The sequence below is a fragment of the Tursiops truncatus genome, chromosome 5 (genome assembly GCF_011762595.2).
Source record: "Tursiops truncatus isolate mTurTru1 chromosome 5, mTurTru1.mat.Y, whole genome shotgun sequence".
Lineage (NCBI taxonomy): Eukaryota > Metazoa > Chordata > Mammalia > Artiodactyla > Delphinidae > Tursiops > Tursiops truncatus.
The window spans coordinates 129791847-129809773 of NC_047038.1; the positions used below are offsets into that span (position 1 = coordinate 129791847).

The window sequence follows — 17927 nt, forward strand, 5'->3', positions numbered from 1 at the left end:
AATTCGCATTGCTTTCGGCACAGTTCTGTCTGCCTCAAGAAATGGGGAAATTATATACCTGCCATTAAGAATGTTATAATAAAGGGAATAATTGAAAGAATTTAGTAAAAAAAACAATTTCCTGTTTCCTTCTTCCCTTCTGCACGTATCCCCCTGTTCTTTTGCTTTTGTTTCAGTATCTGAAGATTAGAAAGCATTTTAACTGACTTGCTAATGTTCCAAAAATATTCTCTTATCCACTCATATCAACCCCCTCAAAAAGAAAGTTACTGTGTTCTTACATTCTAAACTGCTGCCTCCCTGAGGCGGTATTGCTATGTCTATAATAATGATACACATCAGTTTGCTGAACAAGAATCTCAAAAACAAATCAGAGCTTCCAGCTGCATTGAAAATAGTTTTGTGACTAAACCAAAAATTTCTCTAAGCTCCACCCAAACCTTTGGGTTTGCAATGAAGTAAAAAAAAATTTTCTTTGCCTGCTCTCAAGCCAGAACAAACAGATAGAGTGTGTGGCAAGGCCATATGCAAACATTGCCTTGCCTGAACAAATCCTTTTCTGGGCACACTGTACCCTGCGGAAAGCACAGGGTTTAGATTACTGGCACAATGGCGGAGCTCCCCCTCTGTGCAGTGGGAGAAAATTAATTTTCTTTTCTCAATAAGGGTGGGAGAAAACCCATGGCACAGTTGCACTTGCATTAAGTTTGGAATCGCAGGGAAGAAGATAACTTAAACTAATCAACGTACAACTCTCTGAGAATGCTTCCAGCTGGCAAAATTAATTTTACAAATTATGTGTTTTAAAAATATGCAATCACACGGTAGTGTCAGCACTCAGCATGGTCTTGATGGTGCTGACTATTCCACAGCCACTGACTGAGCACCCGGAATGTACCTTGCTAGGTGCCGGTGGGACAAACGTAAAGACAAATCCAGGAGGTGAGGCAAGCATCCGAACTCAGGAGCTTCAGCGTCTCTTGCTAAGCGCTGGCTCATGGCTGTGAACAGTGTCCGGGAGCCTGGAGGGAGGAGCCACTCCCCTCTCCAGGGTGATGGAGATGGCATCCCAGATTAGATGACATTTGAGCTGAGAGATGAAGTATTTACCAGGCAGAGAGAGGTGGTGAAAGCATTTAAGATAGAGGGAACAGCACGTACAGACAGAGTTATGAAAGTGCAGTGAGAGGTCGACAGAGGCTCACTGCCCTGAGATTGGGAGGACTCTTGTGCGCCAGGTTCAGACATCTGGATTTTACCCCAAAGACAGAGGGGAAGCAGGGAGGCTTTTAGGTTAGGGGGATAAATCTGGTGGGGGTATTAAGGGTAAACTGCTCTGGATGGCAGGGAAAAAGAGTACTGCCCCTCTGAAAGACTACGGCAGTGGAAATGGAAAGGAAAGATCAGATTCAGAAGACTTGCCTCTTTCTGAGATGAAATCAACACAGTCTGGTGATTGACCACGTGGGGGGGTAAGGGATAAACTATTTTTTTTTTTTAAGGAGAGCAGTTGGCCTGTTAATACAACTTAAATATTGTAACAGGCATGAGGATTCTGTCCTGTGACTTCTAAACACATCTCCAGCCAGGATCCCCTGTAAAGTGGAATGTGAGGCTCTTGGCTGTGTCAGCCAGTCCACAGGTAGTAATAGTTTCCTGTTGACCTTCTCACTGTAGGGAAAGATACACAAGAGGTAGAAGGTGAAGCAATCCCACCCCTCCCTGCTTCAAACTTTACTCCCCTTCCCTGACAAGCGCACACCCTCACCACCCCCTCCAACTCCCTAGAGATTGAAAGGTGGTCATCAGAAGGGCATCCACGGGTAGAGCTAGCTGGGTAGAGGGACTGAATTAGAATGAGATGGTCCCTGGTTCCCTCCAAGTATAATAGTTCTTTGACTTGAAGAGACCAAAATATAGGTGATAAAGAATTCTTTGGTCACAAAGTAAGGAGGAATCGAAAAAAAAAAAACAAAACAAAACAGGGGTCCCTGAGTCTCCTTGACACCATCCTGTGGTATAAGCAGGAAAAGAATATTTTAAAGAGACTTGGATAGAGACACAGATGTACAGAACAGAAATATGGACACCAAGGGGGGAAAGCGGGGATGGGGCTGGTGGTGGGATGAATTGGGAGATTGGGATTGACATGTATACACTGATGTGTATAAAATGGATGACTAGTAAGAACCTGCTGTATAAAAAATAAATAACGTTCAAAAATATATAAATAAATAAATGAAATAAAATTTTAAAAAAAAGAGAGAGAGAGAGAGAGACCTGGAAATCCTCTGTCAGCTCCACCACGGTCATCTAGAACGACATTCTCACGCCCATTGCTGGGCATATCTGGACCCGCTTCCTCTCTGATTTTCTGTGCCATCCACGCTCAACAAAATCTGTACTTCTTTGGCCCAGAGCTCATTCTGGCAGTGGGGCAGAGAAGAAAAGTGTTTGTTCTCTGTCCTATGAGAACATAGATCTTAATTCAGCAACATTCACTGAGTATTAATTACACATCAAGCCAGGGAGATGTGTTTTTAGCATAGCGTTTTTCACCTGTGGGTCATGACCTGTTGGTGGTCATAAAACCAATTGAGCAGGTTGTGACCAGTGTTTTATATAAAGCGAAGTATAACAAAATAGAAAACATCCAAAGTAAGAATAATTTTATGAAATGTGTCCCTTTTATGTGTCTGTGTACTACATATCATGATGTAAAATGTGTTTCTAACTGGATCGTGGCCAACGTTTTTCAAAACACTGACTCTGGACTGCTTACTGACGATAGTTTATTTGAACGAGAGGTTAGTACAGGCCTGGAAATCGAATCCTCGTGTCAGTGTGGGAAATCCGTTCTAGTCTTAGCATCGCTACAAATGAATTTCCAGAGCACAACCTTTACATAAGATGGACACACTTTTGTCAGGTTTTAATTCCGGATTTGGGAAAAAAACATTTTTTTAGTAGATATATTAGTTTCCTAGCACAGCTGTGACGAAGTACCACAAACAGGGTAGCCCAGAAAGCCAGCAATTTCTTTTTTTTTTTTTTTTTTTTGCGGTATGTGGGCCTCTCACTGTTGCGGCCTCTCCCGTTGCGGAGCACAGGCTCCGGACGCGCAGGCTCAGCGGCCATGGCTCACGGGCCCAGCCGCTCCGCGGCATGTGGGATCTTCCCGGACCGGGGCACGAACCCGTGTCCCTTGCGTCGGCAGGCGGACTTTCAACCACTGCGCCACCAGGGAAGCCCAACCAGCAATTTCTTGTCTCACGGTTCTGGAGGCCAGAAGTCCCAAATTTACACGTTGGCTAGGGCTGTGCTCCCTCTAAAAACCCTGGGGAATGAGTTGTCCCCTGCCTCTCTCCTCGCTTCCTGGAGATCTTGGCTTGTGGCAACACAATTCCAGTCTTCACAACTTGTGCTCCCTGTGTGCAAATATCCTGTTGATCAGAGCGCTGGTCATATTGAATTAGGGCCCACTACGGTAACTTCACTTTAACTTGGTCACCTCTATAAAGACTGTATTTGCAAATAAGATCACATCCTGAGTTTCTGGGGGTCAGGGCTTCAGCGCGTCTTTTTGCAGGGACACAATTCATCCCCTAACAATATATTTCAAATTTCTACTAAGCAATCAGGAAAATGGTAGAAATACTTTCCTGTCTTATTGGGGGGAAAGCTGTAAATGTTTGGAAGTCTTCTGATCGGTTTTGCTTCCGAAGTGTAATACCTCTTGGTGTTAGCTAAACTTTCTAGTCCTGTGAACATTAACATTTCAGCGTATTGCATTACCCTTTGGTCAGGAAAACATATTTGCTCTTGAACTTCAATGGTTTGTTTTTATTTCTACTGACAGCTAGGTGTTGCATTCTTAGTTACAACATACAAATAATAAAACTGGAAACAAAGTTGCTTGGGTTTATAGTAAAGAAGTATACATCCATCTACAAAAATGCCCCCTGAAGTTACAGGGGCAAACACTTAGCTGTGAACTGATCTGTTTTCCAAAACTGACTTGTTTTCCAAAAGGAACAGGGAGATTGTTTTCTCCCGTGTTCCTGAATGGAGCTGAACCAAAAATCTGAACAGCAGAACGCCAGCTGCTACATCACACCCCAAATGGAGCGGTATAAATGCTATAAATGGAGGGTTATGAATGTTAATGCCTGAGACTGTGGATAAATCAAAAGGCTCCAGTGTGGTACTTTATAGTTTGCAGAGGAAGGAAGGAAAGAAAATGTGCTAATTCCACTCACCTCATCGTCCTCCAAGAAAATTCATCTATGAAAATTCTTCCACTTAGTACATTCTGTTGCAACGTGAGGGAGGAACCTGAATTCCAGAGAAAATGTTTACTTAATACTTTAAATTTTGTCCTTTCACTTGGCCCTCCCTTTCTCTCTCCCCCTGGCTGTTTGTGGTTTGTTTGTTTGTATTTAAGCCCCAGTAGATGTTTTTTCGAGTTTCTTCAATGAATGGAACCTAATCCTTAGCCTTTCCCTATTTTGCTGTACTTTTCAGTACCCAAGGAACACTTACAAACTATTTCTCCTAGCTCAGATCACTTGAAAATGTGAAGTATGTAGCCCAATATGCAGATTATGTTAATTTGCGGGTAGCCAGCCGCATTAACCAATTAGAAAGTTGGACTAATTGGAACATTTATCAGGACAGTTCAAAAGGGAATTGAATGGAATGGTGGTTTGATCCAGTAACTGAGAGTCCGTTCTGAATACCTCAGGCTGGGAATTCTCCCAAGAGTATTTGGTTTTTCTTAGACACAGAAAACGCCATGCTTTTCACAATTTCGGTGAGCTTGCTGTGTAATTAAATTGATAGGGATTGCATTCTGTGGCTTCAGTTTAGACACGAGTGCAGCTCAGGAAGAGATTGTGAGTCTAGGTGTCATCCATTCCTGTGCCTTTATGTTCAACCAATGTTGAACCACATAAAAAGATAAGTTAGTGTAGCACAGGGAACGGCACTCAATATTCTGTAATAACCTATATGGGAAAAGAATCTGAAAAAGAATGAATATATGTACATGTGTAACTGAATTACTTTGCCGTAGGCCTGAAGCTAACACAACATTGTAAATCAATTAAACGCCAATATAAAATAAAAATTAAATTTAAAAAAAAGGTAAGTTAGGCCCCCACTAAAACCCTCCAGTCTGTTATTGCCCTTCTCAGTTGTAGCTTCTTAGATTTGGACTGTTACTTGGGTCTATTTGATAAATGTCCTTCCCACAGGTAGCTGTTTTGAGAGCCTGTAACACCCCATGTCTGAGGACATTAGGCACCCAGTGGCCTGTCATACATGAGGTGATTGCCCAAATCTCTCAGTGTATTTAAATTTAAAAAAAAAAGGCAAACTAATTAGCTGCTTAAACTTGGCTATTATTCTGAGTCAGCAAACAGGAAATAATTAAAACATTGGGTTTATACTAGTAACCAAGGAGGAAACTGAATGAATTCCAGGTTGTTACGGTTTGTCATTGGCTTCATTTCATGACAGGCACTCCCCTCTTCATTCACAGTACATGTGCTTATTTTTAAAAATTGCAAGTAAATCTGAATTAATCCTCAATTTAAAATTTAGGGAAAAAATGACAACTCAGTTAATATCATTGGACATGTCTGAGATTGATGTAAAGCTAGGAACAGGCATAAATATCTCTATAAATAAGTGTTTGGGGACATATAATAATAGTCCAATATTCATTTTGCACAGAGGTAGACATGGTGATATTTTCAAATGTTTTGCATTCCAGTGTGTAAATTTTATGGAAAAGTTTCTTTTCTCTGTTCTATTTGGAAGAATTGTCCTTGGCCATTTTTTCCTTCAAATTGCCTGTAAAGTCAATGCATAAAATTGATTTTTAGAATTAATTGACTTAATCAATTTGAAATCAATGCTTTAGTTGTTTCATAATTTATACTGTTGTTAGGATTACATTACTAAACCCCGGGCAAGGGTACTTTTATGAAAGGGAAAAAAGAAATCGGCTAATTAAGTGTCAAAATTAATTATTTATCCTCGTTTTCTTTTCCAATTATATTGTTCTTCTTGGGTACTGTGCGTGGATTGCTGCCCTGTTGACTGCTACTGAGTAAGCAAATCTGCTGAGTCTGTTTCATTTCATTTAAATAACAGTGCTTACATTTTCTTTTTTGGAACACTTATAACTGCTCAGAATTCAGGGACATATCCCAATTAAGAATTTCTGATTTTTGTCTTTCATTGACAAATTTACCTTATACAAATGCAGCCTGAAAAATATTTGCTCACGATTAAAAACTTGTGTTTCTATCGAGACATTCTTGACATAGTGCCAATACATGTTAATAAATTAATCACCTTGTACACACCGTCAGGCATAATGCATTGTGAATGGACTTTGACTAAGGTCGGTGTAGAGTTGCCATGATCAGAAGCATGACATGGAGCTTATAAATTATAAAGTCCACAAGGTCTTGTGCCAGAATGAGGACATTCACTCCAGAATATTTTGATAAGTTAAAATTGAAGGCAAGGTAGTAAACAACAAAAGTGTGTGTGTTGTCTGCACATCACTAGCTGTGTGACCTGGTTAAGTTGTGTGCCCTCTCTGAGCCTGCTGCTCTCAAGGGAGGGGCAAGTACCAGGGAGGGTTTTTATGAGGATTCACATCAGATAATTAATGTCAAGCACCCGATGGTACCTGGCTGATGAATAACTGTCTGAGGGAGAGAAGGTGTAAAGAGAGAAAAGATTGATTTTGATTGCCTCTGTCGGCTACAAGGAAATTTTCAGGCACACACAAAAAGTGTTTGCCGAAGCACATGAACAGCTGTGTTCAGAACTCTGTACCCTTAAATCATCTCCCAAAGCACTCCTGATTTCTAAGAAAACCAACCATATTGCTAACTGAACGTTCACTAAAGTACCCTTGTTAATTTTCATTATAATTTGTTACGTGTTAGAGTTAAGGATCTGTTCTGGGCAAAAAAAGTATTTAGTGCGGTGCTCATTTTATAACACTCGTGTGGCCCAAATCTTGGCTCCCTGTACACCGATGCCGAAATGAGATACAGAGAGTTTTGGAGGAGAAAGAAAGGGTGGGTTTATTCTTTGCCAGGCAAAGAGGGGAACACAGCAGGCTAGCACCTCAAGAACTGTGCCCCCTCCCTGGGGCATAGGGAGAGGTCAGGGCTCGTGGTCGGGGGTGTGCAATAAGGATGGAGGCAGTAACAGTCCTGCATTCTTCTTTCTTCTGCAGAGTTTCGAAAGGGTGGGGTTGCTGACGGGATTAGGGTGTGTGCAGGGTCTCAGGTGGTCCCTCTGCTGATCTTGATGAGTTTCTCTGGTCCCTTTAATCTCGCCTCACGTGGTTTCGTGGCAGCTCCTCCCTTGATTTGCAACTGTTCGAATCTGCCCTTTGGAACTCAGGGAAGGTCATGGAGGCTGGAGTCTTGCCTACAAGGAATGGGGAACAGAAAGGCCTCTGTGCCTGGGAGCCCCATGGGCTCCGCTCGGTTTCACATGGAGGCAATGTTCCCATAATGGTAAAATCATTATAGGTTTTTTGTTGCAGCCTCTTTGCACAGTGTTGGTCACACTTAGTACCTTTGACACTGAACCCTCGATTAGGAAACAAACCCAATTCTAACATGTTTATAATTTGTTCAGTGTTTTCAAGGACTGTGTTGAAGTCAAATGTGTAAGCCCCTTGTATCAGTCTGGCTTAAAGTAGTCACTACTGTAATAGCGCTGCTCTAGGTGGTTTCTTCCCAAGACACGTGGACAGTTCCCAGGTGTTAGTGCCTGTAACTTGTCAAGCTTTGCCTTCAGCCCATTAACATTATAGAGTCAAGAATAAAACTGATCTGTCACTTACCTTTCACTTGGGAAGAATTGGCACAATCAGTTACAAACAAAATCTTTGGCAAGATAAACACTAGAATAGTTAAGCGATATTGACATTGGAAACCAAAATCATGAGAGAGTGACAGATAGTATGCCGTATTTTTTTTGTTGTTTTTTTGTTTTGCGGTACACGGGCCTCTCACTGTTGTGGCCTCTCCCATTGCAGAGCACAGGCTCTGGACGCGCAGGCTCAGCGGCCACGGCTCACGGGCCCAGCTGCTCCGCGGCATGTGGGATATTCCTGGATTGGGGCACGAACCCGTGTCCCCTGCATCGGCAGGCAGACTCTCAACCACTGCGCCACCAGGGAAGCCCCAGTATGCCATATTTTATGTGCCGTCTTGCAACTAAAATGTTAAGACCTTTTCAACTTCCAGGACAGGGTTGCGTGCGTGTGTGTGTGTGTGTGTGTGTGTGTGTGTGTGTGTGTGTGTGTGTGTCTGTTTTACACTATAACTTGTAATAAGATTTTTGGTGATTGCCAGGATAATATTACCAACTGAAGCAAATTTTTCTCTTTTCATCAATGTTGCTTGTGGTATACCACAGGGGTACAAGAAGAAAATATTAGCGCTTCTTAATTTTATCTGATACTTCACATTTCTACTTTTATCTGTTTAATGATGCACATAATTAACATAAATGGATACTCAGTCATATATTAAGGGGAGTAGCTGCTTAAAAGCAAATTTTTATATGAGTGTGTAATCAAAAATGTTCAAAGACCACTCCAGTAGACACTGAAGGGGAGAGACTCATTCATTGATTCGAGGTAATTTATCAGAAGAAAAAAACATGTAGAAGAAAGGAAAAATATTTTACTATAGTATGTATTTTATATTTTTAATTAAATATTTTTATATTAAGCTTCATATTGCTTCAGTGCTGTTTGAGGAACTTAAACTATTTTTTTTTGGCTGCGTTGCGTCTTCATTGTTCTACACGAGCTTTCTCTAGTTGAGGCGAGCGGGGGCTACTCTTCATTTTGGTGTGCGGGCTTCTCATTGCAGTGGTTTCTCTTGTTGTGGAGCACAGGCTTCAGTAGTTGCAGCATGTGGGCTCAGTAGCTGTGGCTCAGGGGCTCTAAAGCGCAGGCTCAGTAGTTGTGGCGCACAGGCTTCATTGCTCCGCGGCACGTGGGATCTTCCTGGACCGGGTATTGAACCCATGTCCCCTGCATTGGCAGGCGGATTCGTAAGCACTGCGCCACCAGGGAAGTCCCTTAAACTATTCTTTATAGTTTCATTTGTGTCTTTTCATGTTATTCACCCTCATTAATACTGTGCGTAACTATAGACGACAAAGAGCATGAGTGTTGTTTACTGATGCCCTAGCATTTCATTGCTAGGGCAGCATACACTTAACAGGAGTATTTTGTTGGCTGTCTTACTTTCATCATCATGTTAATGAGTTGTAATTAGCTTTATTGAGATAATTGAGTATGTAATCATTTTAAGGGTTTATGTGTAATATATGAATACTTGGATTGGGCTTGTAGAATAAGGTAGTAAAAAACTTCCTCTTCAAAGGGTGATGTGAACTGCTTTTGCCTTAGGCTAATCTTGAAAGAAACCTCTCTTGATGGTCTCCCTTGAAGAAGTGATTGACCTTGGCTAGGTCCAAGGTAGCGTATATTTTGCTAACCTTACTCCATAGTGAGATTAGCTCTAATGTGTCAAAAGAAAAATTGTGATAGGTGGAACAGAGTTTTAGTAAAATTGAGATGTTATGATATTAACAGGAATTATATTAATTCAAGTTTTCTTTTCCTTTCAGTTCGCAGGAAGATGAAAGACCTATGTCACCTTTCTATTTGAGGTACTTATTTGATTTTTATTGGTCTGTTACAGGGAATTGGGGAGGGTTAAGGCTTCTTTGGGTTTATTTGCCCACGTTAATTCTTTTCAATAGAATATTCTGTGCTGTGGCCAGGCTAAGCTTATTGGAATCCCTCACCATAATGTTCATGCTATATTTTTCTTCTCTTTTGTTTAAGAAATCTTAGAACAAATTTTAACGTAGTTGAAAAGACTAAAATAAGATATTTGGTTTTAAATTCAAAGATGTCAAGCTCTCCATTTGAATTTCAAAATCTGCCTAATGATTAGGCTGTAACCTAAATTTTAAAATCGCTGTTCCACACATACATGCTGGTGGGGCGGGTTCTGGGCCTAAGGCTCACTTGCTGAAGGAGTCTGGGGTTACATTAGGTCATTTTCTAGATAGTAGCGAAGTGTGAAACTAATGTTCAGCAAGTTCTTAGAGTTCAGGATTATTTTCTAAAGTTTATAAAGCCAGAATGACAACTCTTAAAACAGGTAAGTTTACATCAAAGTAGATGTTAGATGAGATCACTTCCCTCCAGACTAAGAAGTTGTTGTATTGATGTGATTTTTCAGTGAACCATCCCACTTAGGTATCAGTAAGAACCTGGAACCAGGCTTTTTTCTTACTTGCTGCATTTCTTTCCTCACTACCTACCCACTTCAGAGGCTTAGAAACTATATTTGAAAGTAATATGACCATATAAATTCAAGTTTAAATTGCTGAAGTTTTTTTTTGTTTTTCTTTTAACCTTTCCTCAATTTTGAATTCTACTTTTTAAAAAGCAGTGTCGGGTGTGGAGAAAAGGGAACCCTCTTGCACTGTTGGTGGGAGTGTAAATTGATACAGCCACTATGAGAACAGTATGGAGGTTCCTTAAAAAACTACAAATAGAACTACCATACCCAGCAATCCCACTACTGGGCATATACCCTGAGAAAACCATAATTCAAAAAGAGTCATGTACCACAATGTTCATTGCAGCTCTATTTACAATAGCCAGGACGTGGAAGCAACCTAAGTGTCCATCGACAGAAGAATGGATAAAGAAGATGTGGCACATATATGCAATGGAATATTACTCAGCCATAAAAAGAAACAAAATTGAGTTATTTGTAGTGAGGTGCATGGACCTAGAGTCTGTCATACAGAGTGAAGTAAGTCAGAAAGAGAAAAACAAATACCGTATGCTAACACATATATATGGAATCTAAAAAAAAAAAAAAGGTCATGAAGAACCTAGGGGCAGGACGGGAATAAAGACACAGACCTACTAGAGAATGGACTTGAGGACACAGGGAGGGGGAAGGGTAAGCTGGGACAAAGTGAGAGAGTGGCATGGACATATATACACTACCAAACGTAAAATAGATAGCTAGTGGGAAGCAGCTGCATAGCGCAGGGCGATCAGCTCAGTGCTTTGTGACCACCTAGAGGGATGGGATAGGGAGGGTGGGAGGGAGACGCAAGAGGGAGGAGATATGGGGACATATGTATATGTATAGCTGATTCACTTTGTTATACAGCAGAAACTAACACACCATTGTAAAGCAATTATACTCCAATAAAGATGTAAAAAAAGCAGTGTCAGGGTATCACATAAATAGTTTCTTTGTTTCTGAGTCTGATTTGTTGCAATAGTCTCATTGTTAGATTTAGACTTTAATTCAACCGCCACAGTTCCGAAATGTGTCATAGGGAGTCAGGCTTGGCCAAGTAACTGGTTTGCAGTAGTGCTCTGCCCTTTAGCTAGTTGAAGCTTGTTGCGTAATCACTTTGTGGCAAGGCAGGGAACATCTGAGGTTTCAGTTTGAGACAACATGGTGGTCCATTTGATTCGTCCTGGTTTCCTGCCAACCAATAAAATTACATGATAATTTAAAAATTATGTAAGAATTAGGTTGGTACAAGTTAATTTAGCTTTTTTCTTACCCACTTGACATGAAATAGGGAGAATCTATTGATAAAACATGAACTGTTTTTTTTTTAATTATTCGCATGGCTGGTTTGAGATTGACTTTTCTTGAGTTAATCTAGTATACAGAATTCAAGTAGAAAAAGGAAAACATGATTGTTAATTATGACTAAGTTCTAGATTTTGGGACTAGAATCAGAAACATGTCCACTGATAATTTAATGTATAAATCAGTGCATTTTTTTTTTTGCACTACCTCTAGTAAGAGCAAATGAGTGCTTAAACATTTTAAATAAATTTTTGTAATGTCCTTGTCTTCTATTCCTTTCCCTCCAACTTTATTACAATTCCTTTGCTGCAGTGTTAGAAAAGGGGAGTCATTACATGACTAATGAATTTCATGATGATTTATTAACATGATGAAAAACTAAATTGGCTCTTTTAAATCCAAAATAATTTTTTCTGTGTCTTTGAAAAGTAAAAAATGATTGGTAGTGACAAAATGGTATCTTCCCTGGCTAAGGATGTTGAATACTAAATATTATGTATCGACAGTGTTAATTGGTCAGGTTTTTCAGGGGAGGAAAGGCCCAATCAAGACATGAGACCCATCTGAGGTGGGTATTCACCAGAAGTAGGTTCAGCCACAGGCAGCCAGGCAGAGGAGATGGGGTATTGAACGGAGGGGTATTCTGTTTTGTGGTTTATTCTGAGAGGTCCGACATAAGGTAGGATGGCAGATCTCAGAGGCTGCAGGTTTGGGAGTGGGCAGTCTTCATGTAGACCAAATCAAAACAGAGAGAGGATGAGGGCAAAGCAGGCCTCCCATTTCAGAGGAAGGAGAATAGCTGCTCTATAAAGGAACTCAGATACAGTAGATCAGACAGGCATCGAGGAATTGGAGTGGAGACAAGGTGCATTATTTATAACAGCAAGAGAGGGTCTGTGTCTGGAGTAGAGATGCAGAGCATACCGAGAGGCTGCAGTGCACTAGTGGAGGTTCCAGGACCTTCCTGTGGCTGGGGGTAGGGAGGTCAGTTACAGGAACAGAGACCGAGAGGGGCCATTTCGGTCATTACCTTGCTCCACCATTCACCCTGTAGAATTGCGGTTTCTGTGATTGCTATTCTAACATCTACGGCTGAACCACGTGTTGGTCTACTGTACGTTTCCACTGCCTTCAGGCTTTTCTGTAGTAAGGTAGGCCTCTTATAAATAGACATGCACTCAGATGTTCTCATTCTATATGAATAGTTTTCTGTGATAAGAACTCTGTCTTCTTTAATTCCAGTACTTCTCCAACCTAACCTAATTCACCATAGAGCCATTTGTCCTTTTTTGCAAAGGAAAGAAATAGTAGCTACAAATCTACACCTGCCACCATCCCATGTGGCAAGTTTATTGCAGCTACAGTAGCTCAAACAGTAGGTGTCATTGTTCCCCAGATGCTCATTAGAGATTACCCACCCTGTTGAAGTGACTAAGGGAATGAAAGGGAAGGACCGATTATACCAAACCCTTAGTGAGATTGCCGCAAATAAACACGAACCTGCGTGCTAAGGGTGCAGAACATGCTTGGCAAAGATGCCCACACCCTGGCCTCTTTCCTGGTCTAGACTGGAATCCCAGAAAAGGAGCCCCCACCTCAGTTGCTCAGATTAGTGTGAAAGCAGCTTGCAGTAGGTCTTCTTCTGTGCCACATGCAGCCTGTTGTCTGAATTCTTTTGGTGGCATCCAGTCAGATCTGGTTGGGATCTGTTGCTAGTTCTACTTCTATTTATCTAAGTCTTCGGTGTTGCCAAGCCCAGGTTTTGATTTCTGTGGTTATTTCCACTGGGAGTAGGGTTTTTTGTTTTTTGTTTTTTTTTGCGGTACGCGGGCCTCTCACTGGTGTGGCCTCTCCCATTGCGGAGCACAGGCTCCAGACACGCAGGCTCAGCGGCCATGGCTCACGGGCCCAGCCGCTCTGCAGCGTGTGGGATCTTCCCGGACCGGGTCACGAACCCATGTCCCCTGCATCGGCAGGCGGACTCTCAACCACTGCACCACCAGGGAAGCCCCCAGCCAGGTTTTTGATAATGGCTCTGCCTGAATTGATCCCCCTGACGAACCCCTAAACACAAAGAACTATTTTGGACCTATAAAGAGAAATTACAAGCTAGGGGAAAGGATGACTTGCTCTGAGGACTCAGAGTAGAAACAGTTTCAGAAAACTGTTTTTTGTATGATTCAGAAGAAAACTTGAGAAGTAATATGTACTAATCTTCTCCAAAAATGCTCAAGGACATAACCAGCCTCTTTGAAATATGAGTAGGAACCTGTAAGGAGAGAATAAGTTGAGAATTAAAAGGCTAGAGACACACAAGAACAGCTGAAATGAGGGAAAGAGAAGCCTAGAAACGTATTTGCAGAGATTTTTTAAACTTTGGAAAGCAGTAAAGAGCAGAAAGTATTTAAAATAAATCAAGTACATGATGAGAGAGAAACTTGAGAAGCTTTTCCAAAATATAAAGGGTAAAGAAAAAGCTGTGAGAGAAATAATGTTAGATATGAAAGTCAGAGATCAGAAAGCCAACCTGAAAATTATGATTCTAAGGAGAAAACCATACTAATAGAAATAGAAGTAGAAATCAGTGTTAATATATACCCAGCTAATTGAGAGGTGAATCCCCCAAAATATTTTTTTAATTAGGAAGTAGAAACCTGATTATAATTATTAGTGGCAAGCCAAAGAAAGTAATGAAATTCTAAATTTCTTATCTTGCATGGAAGGTAGGAGAGTAGAAGCAGGCATCAAGTGTTTCAGGGTTTTTTTTTTTTTTGGTGGTTTGTTTTTTGCGTTTTTGTTTCAGTTTTAATAGTCACAGATGTATGGGTTGTAGAGGCAACAACTAGTAGAATTGTGCATAGGACTCATATATCCCAAATCACCTCAGAAGATAAGAGCAAAGACAGAAATCAAAGGAAAAGGAAGCTCCAAAATTATGAAACATAAAGCAAAAACATAAAACTAGAAAAAATGTATCAGCTATGACAATAAGTGTAAATGGATTAAATTCTTTGATAAAAGCTAAAAGTAATTTTTTTTAAATGACTGCTTGAACTATGTTTTGCTCAAAAGAGCTATGCCTAAAACAAAATAGCACAGAAAGGTTAATAATACAGGATTTATCTCTGATAAATATGAACAGAAAGAAAGCAGAGATAGCAATATCAATACCAGAACAACTAGAGTTTAAAGCCAAATCCATTAAACAGGACAAACCTAGACTTTATTGGGTAAAATCCATACTAAAAATATAAAGGTTAAAATAATAAGTATGTATAAACTAGCATTGTATCAAATCATATAAATTTAAACCCTTAAGTTAACAAGGATAAACATGCAAACACATTTGAAGTATAGAACTTATATATACCACAATATGTCTATAACAAAAATTTATAAATAGTGCTGAGAATTTAATAAAATTAATAAGATTTAAAATATAGGAGCATCACATACACTAAACTTTACAATCTACAAATAGGGCTTAAGCATTCCTGCTACCTTCTAAAAGATTACTCAGCTATCTCTAAAAGTTCTTGAAGAGTAGAAATGTTAAGTTGTGTCTTCTAACCACAGTGTAATTAATAACAAAAAATTTCCAATCAACCAACGAAAACTCTCCTAAAGGGAAGAAGAAATTCAAATAGGAAATAAAAACAGACTATTTGGAAGAAAAAGAGGAAAAGTACATATAAAAATTTGTGGAATGAGATCTAAACTCTTTTTAAGAGGTAACTTTACCTTCTTAAAAAGATTGAAAGTAAACGAGCCACACATTCAGAATAAGAAGTTACAAAAAGGAAGAAAAGCAACTTCTTGGAAACCCAAAAGGATTTAATAATAATAAATGAAAACATAAAAATAGCAGAACTCATGTTTGAATCCAGGAACTCATTCTCTGAGAGTAAAAATGAAAATAAAAAAGAAAACCTTTGGTAAACTTAAGGAAAAAAGAAGGGACAATACTAATAATCAGAAGTGAAGTTTGCTGTGAGGGGTACAGTAGTTTTTAAAAGGTTATAGAATACTTCATGCAATTTTATGCTAATAAACATGAAAACCTAGATGAAATAAAAGGTTTTCTGGAAAGCATAAATTTTGAGAAGAAATTTCCATGTGAATGCAAAAAATACTTTTAATAATCTGTTCTAATTCTAAGAAAAGAAATAGATGTGTAGCCAAAGATTTATGTGAATAGCAGCATTATTTGAGAATAAGGATTATGTTTTTATTAAGGACATATCTGAAGCCAGATTACGTGAGATGGAATCAGAGCTGTGTAAACTTGAGTGAGATACTAAACCTCTCGGAACCTCAATTTCCTCATCTATAAATGGGTATAGTATATATAGTCACCTCTCCATTTCATTTCTCAATTTTGCTTTATAAAGACCTTAGTCTAAAAACTAAAATAAAGCTCTGAATGTCTTTTTATGCAAAACATTCTAAATATATGAAACTGATAACTCCCATAATTAGGGCCCTAAAGAAGCTGTACAAAATGTATTTTGACATTTTGATGGGCTCAGTTTAATTTGTTAGAAAATATTTAATACAGTATCAAGATATAGGAATGAAGAATAATTCATTTCTTCAAATCAGTCCTAATACTTAAAGGAATAGTATGTGTGAGTTTCGATAAAAATGTGTGGGGATAAATATTTTTTGTCAAAATCTAAATACCTATAAATGCTCCCTAAAATTTCTGCATGTGGTCATCATATGTAAAAGTTAAAGCAAAGTGAATAAATATTGAGGACTGAGTGTATTTGTTTTATGGCACTGTAGAGAATTGAACTAAAATCATAAAAATGTTTTCATTTACAAATTCATTATACAGTTACAAGGAAATAGTGGTACAATCATCTTTTATGTTGACACTGTGTATCAACTTTCAGTATTTTAAGATGATACTAAAAATACCGTATTCTGTTAAATAGACAAATGAAGAGTTTCATTCTGGTTTGATGATTAGTTACTGGATCCTCATCCTGAGGCTTAAACAAACATCACGTAATTGTCTTTTAAATTCTTACTCATTAAAAAAATTGAATGTAAATATTATCTTCTAGAGAAAAAGGATAATTCTGTTAGACCTAATGGTTCCTACTAAAACAATATTTTACGGGCAGCATTTCATACACCACTGAAAAGAGAATATACTGAAGTAAGAGGACAGAAAAAAGAGGACACATCCTTCTTCAAGATGTCTGGTTTCAGTCGATTTGAAAGGCTTCTTTATTTCAAATCAAGAGATCTAATAAGAGAATCACTCGTCAACAGGCACTCTGTGCATCTTATCACATGCACATTTTATAGACTAACATTGCTGAGCATGATCCCTTTATGGAAATGTTTTGCTAATAGAAATAAAGACTAAATATATTTAACTATATCATAGAATATATTTCAGAGTAGGCTTAGAATCTGTTTTGAATGACCGTACCAGGAGAACATTCATTTGCATCATCACCTAAGTAGGCTTGGGTAATGAAATTGACCATAATGCTGAGTCTGCTTATTCATTTTAGTTTTGAATACTTGCTTTATCAACATTAGGAAATGAATTCTTCCATATTCAGGTGTTTATGCTGCATAAGTAAGAGATTTTCTTAGCAAATCAGTCAAGTGCTCTGAAAAAATTTCATTATTCTTAGCCCTCTGCAGGGGATAGAAAACAAGCTACGTGTAGATGAAGAAAATCATTATCTTTCACTTTAGCTTATTTGCTTATTGTCTTTTTGTTAGTGTCTTAACATTACCTCCATAAGCTGATTATAGCAACGGAAGCAGGCCCTATTTCTGACAGTAAATATTCTTAGAAATCTTGTTATTGATGAAGTGTTAAGCACATCCCACAGGAACTATGGAGGTGATTGGATACCTGGCCAAAGCTATTTTGGTATCTGATAAACCCTCACTATGACTGACACTGTCATACAACTAAATATGCAGTTATAACCTTTTGTAATGAATTAAACTTTAGGGCAATAAACTTGAAACTGAGATAGTCATAAACTTTTAGAGCTAAAAGAAAATCCCAGAGATCATGAACCAAGTCTTTCATTTTCTGTATGAAGAAACCAGCCCAAAGCAGCCAAGCTAACCAACAATCTGACTGTGATTGCAGCTAGTTAACTGCAGAGCCAAGACCAGAACTTCACTTTTCTGATTCCCAACGCAAAATGCTCTCTTTTCAGAACACTTTCTTTAGGCCCCTCGGAGCTG

At 39.2% G+C, this 17927-nt stretch overlaps 1 protein-coding gene across 3 annotated transcripts in view; it reads left to right on the forward strand.

Annotated features, from left to right (window-relative positions):
- FAM13A (family with sequence similarity 13 member A) overlaps positions 1-17927 on the forward strand; it is a 334757-nt gene that overhangs the window by 242396 nt on the left and 74434 nt on the right. For all 3 annotated transcript variants that reach the window (XR_002174625.3, XM_019926412.3, XM_019926414.3), the window contains exon 8: positions 9688-9729. Coding sequence is in view for 2 of the 3 variants with exons in the window: in XM_019926412.3 (XP_019781971.2) it covers positions 9688-9729 (42 nt within the window). In the remaining variant the exon portion in view is untranslated. The remainder of the gene's footprint in view (positions 1-9687; positions 9730-17927) is intronic.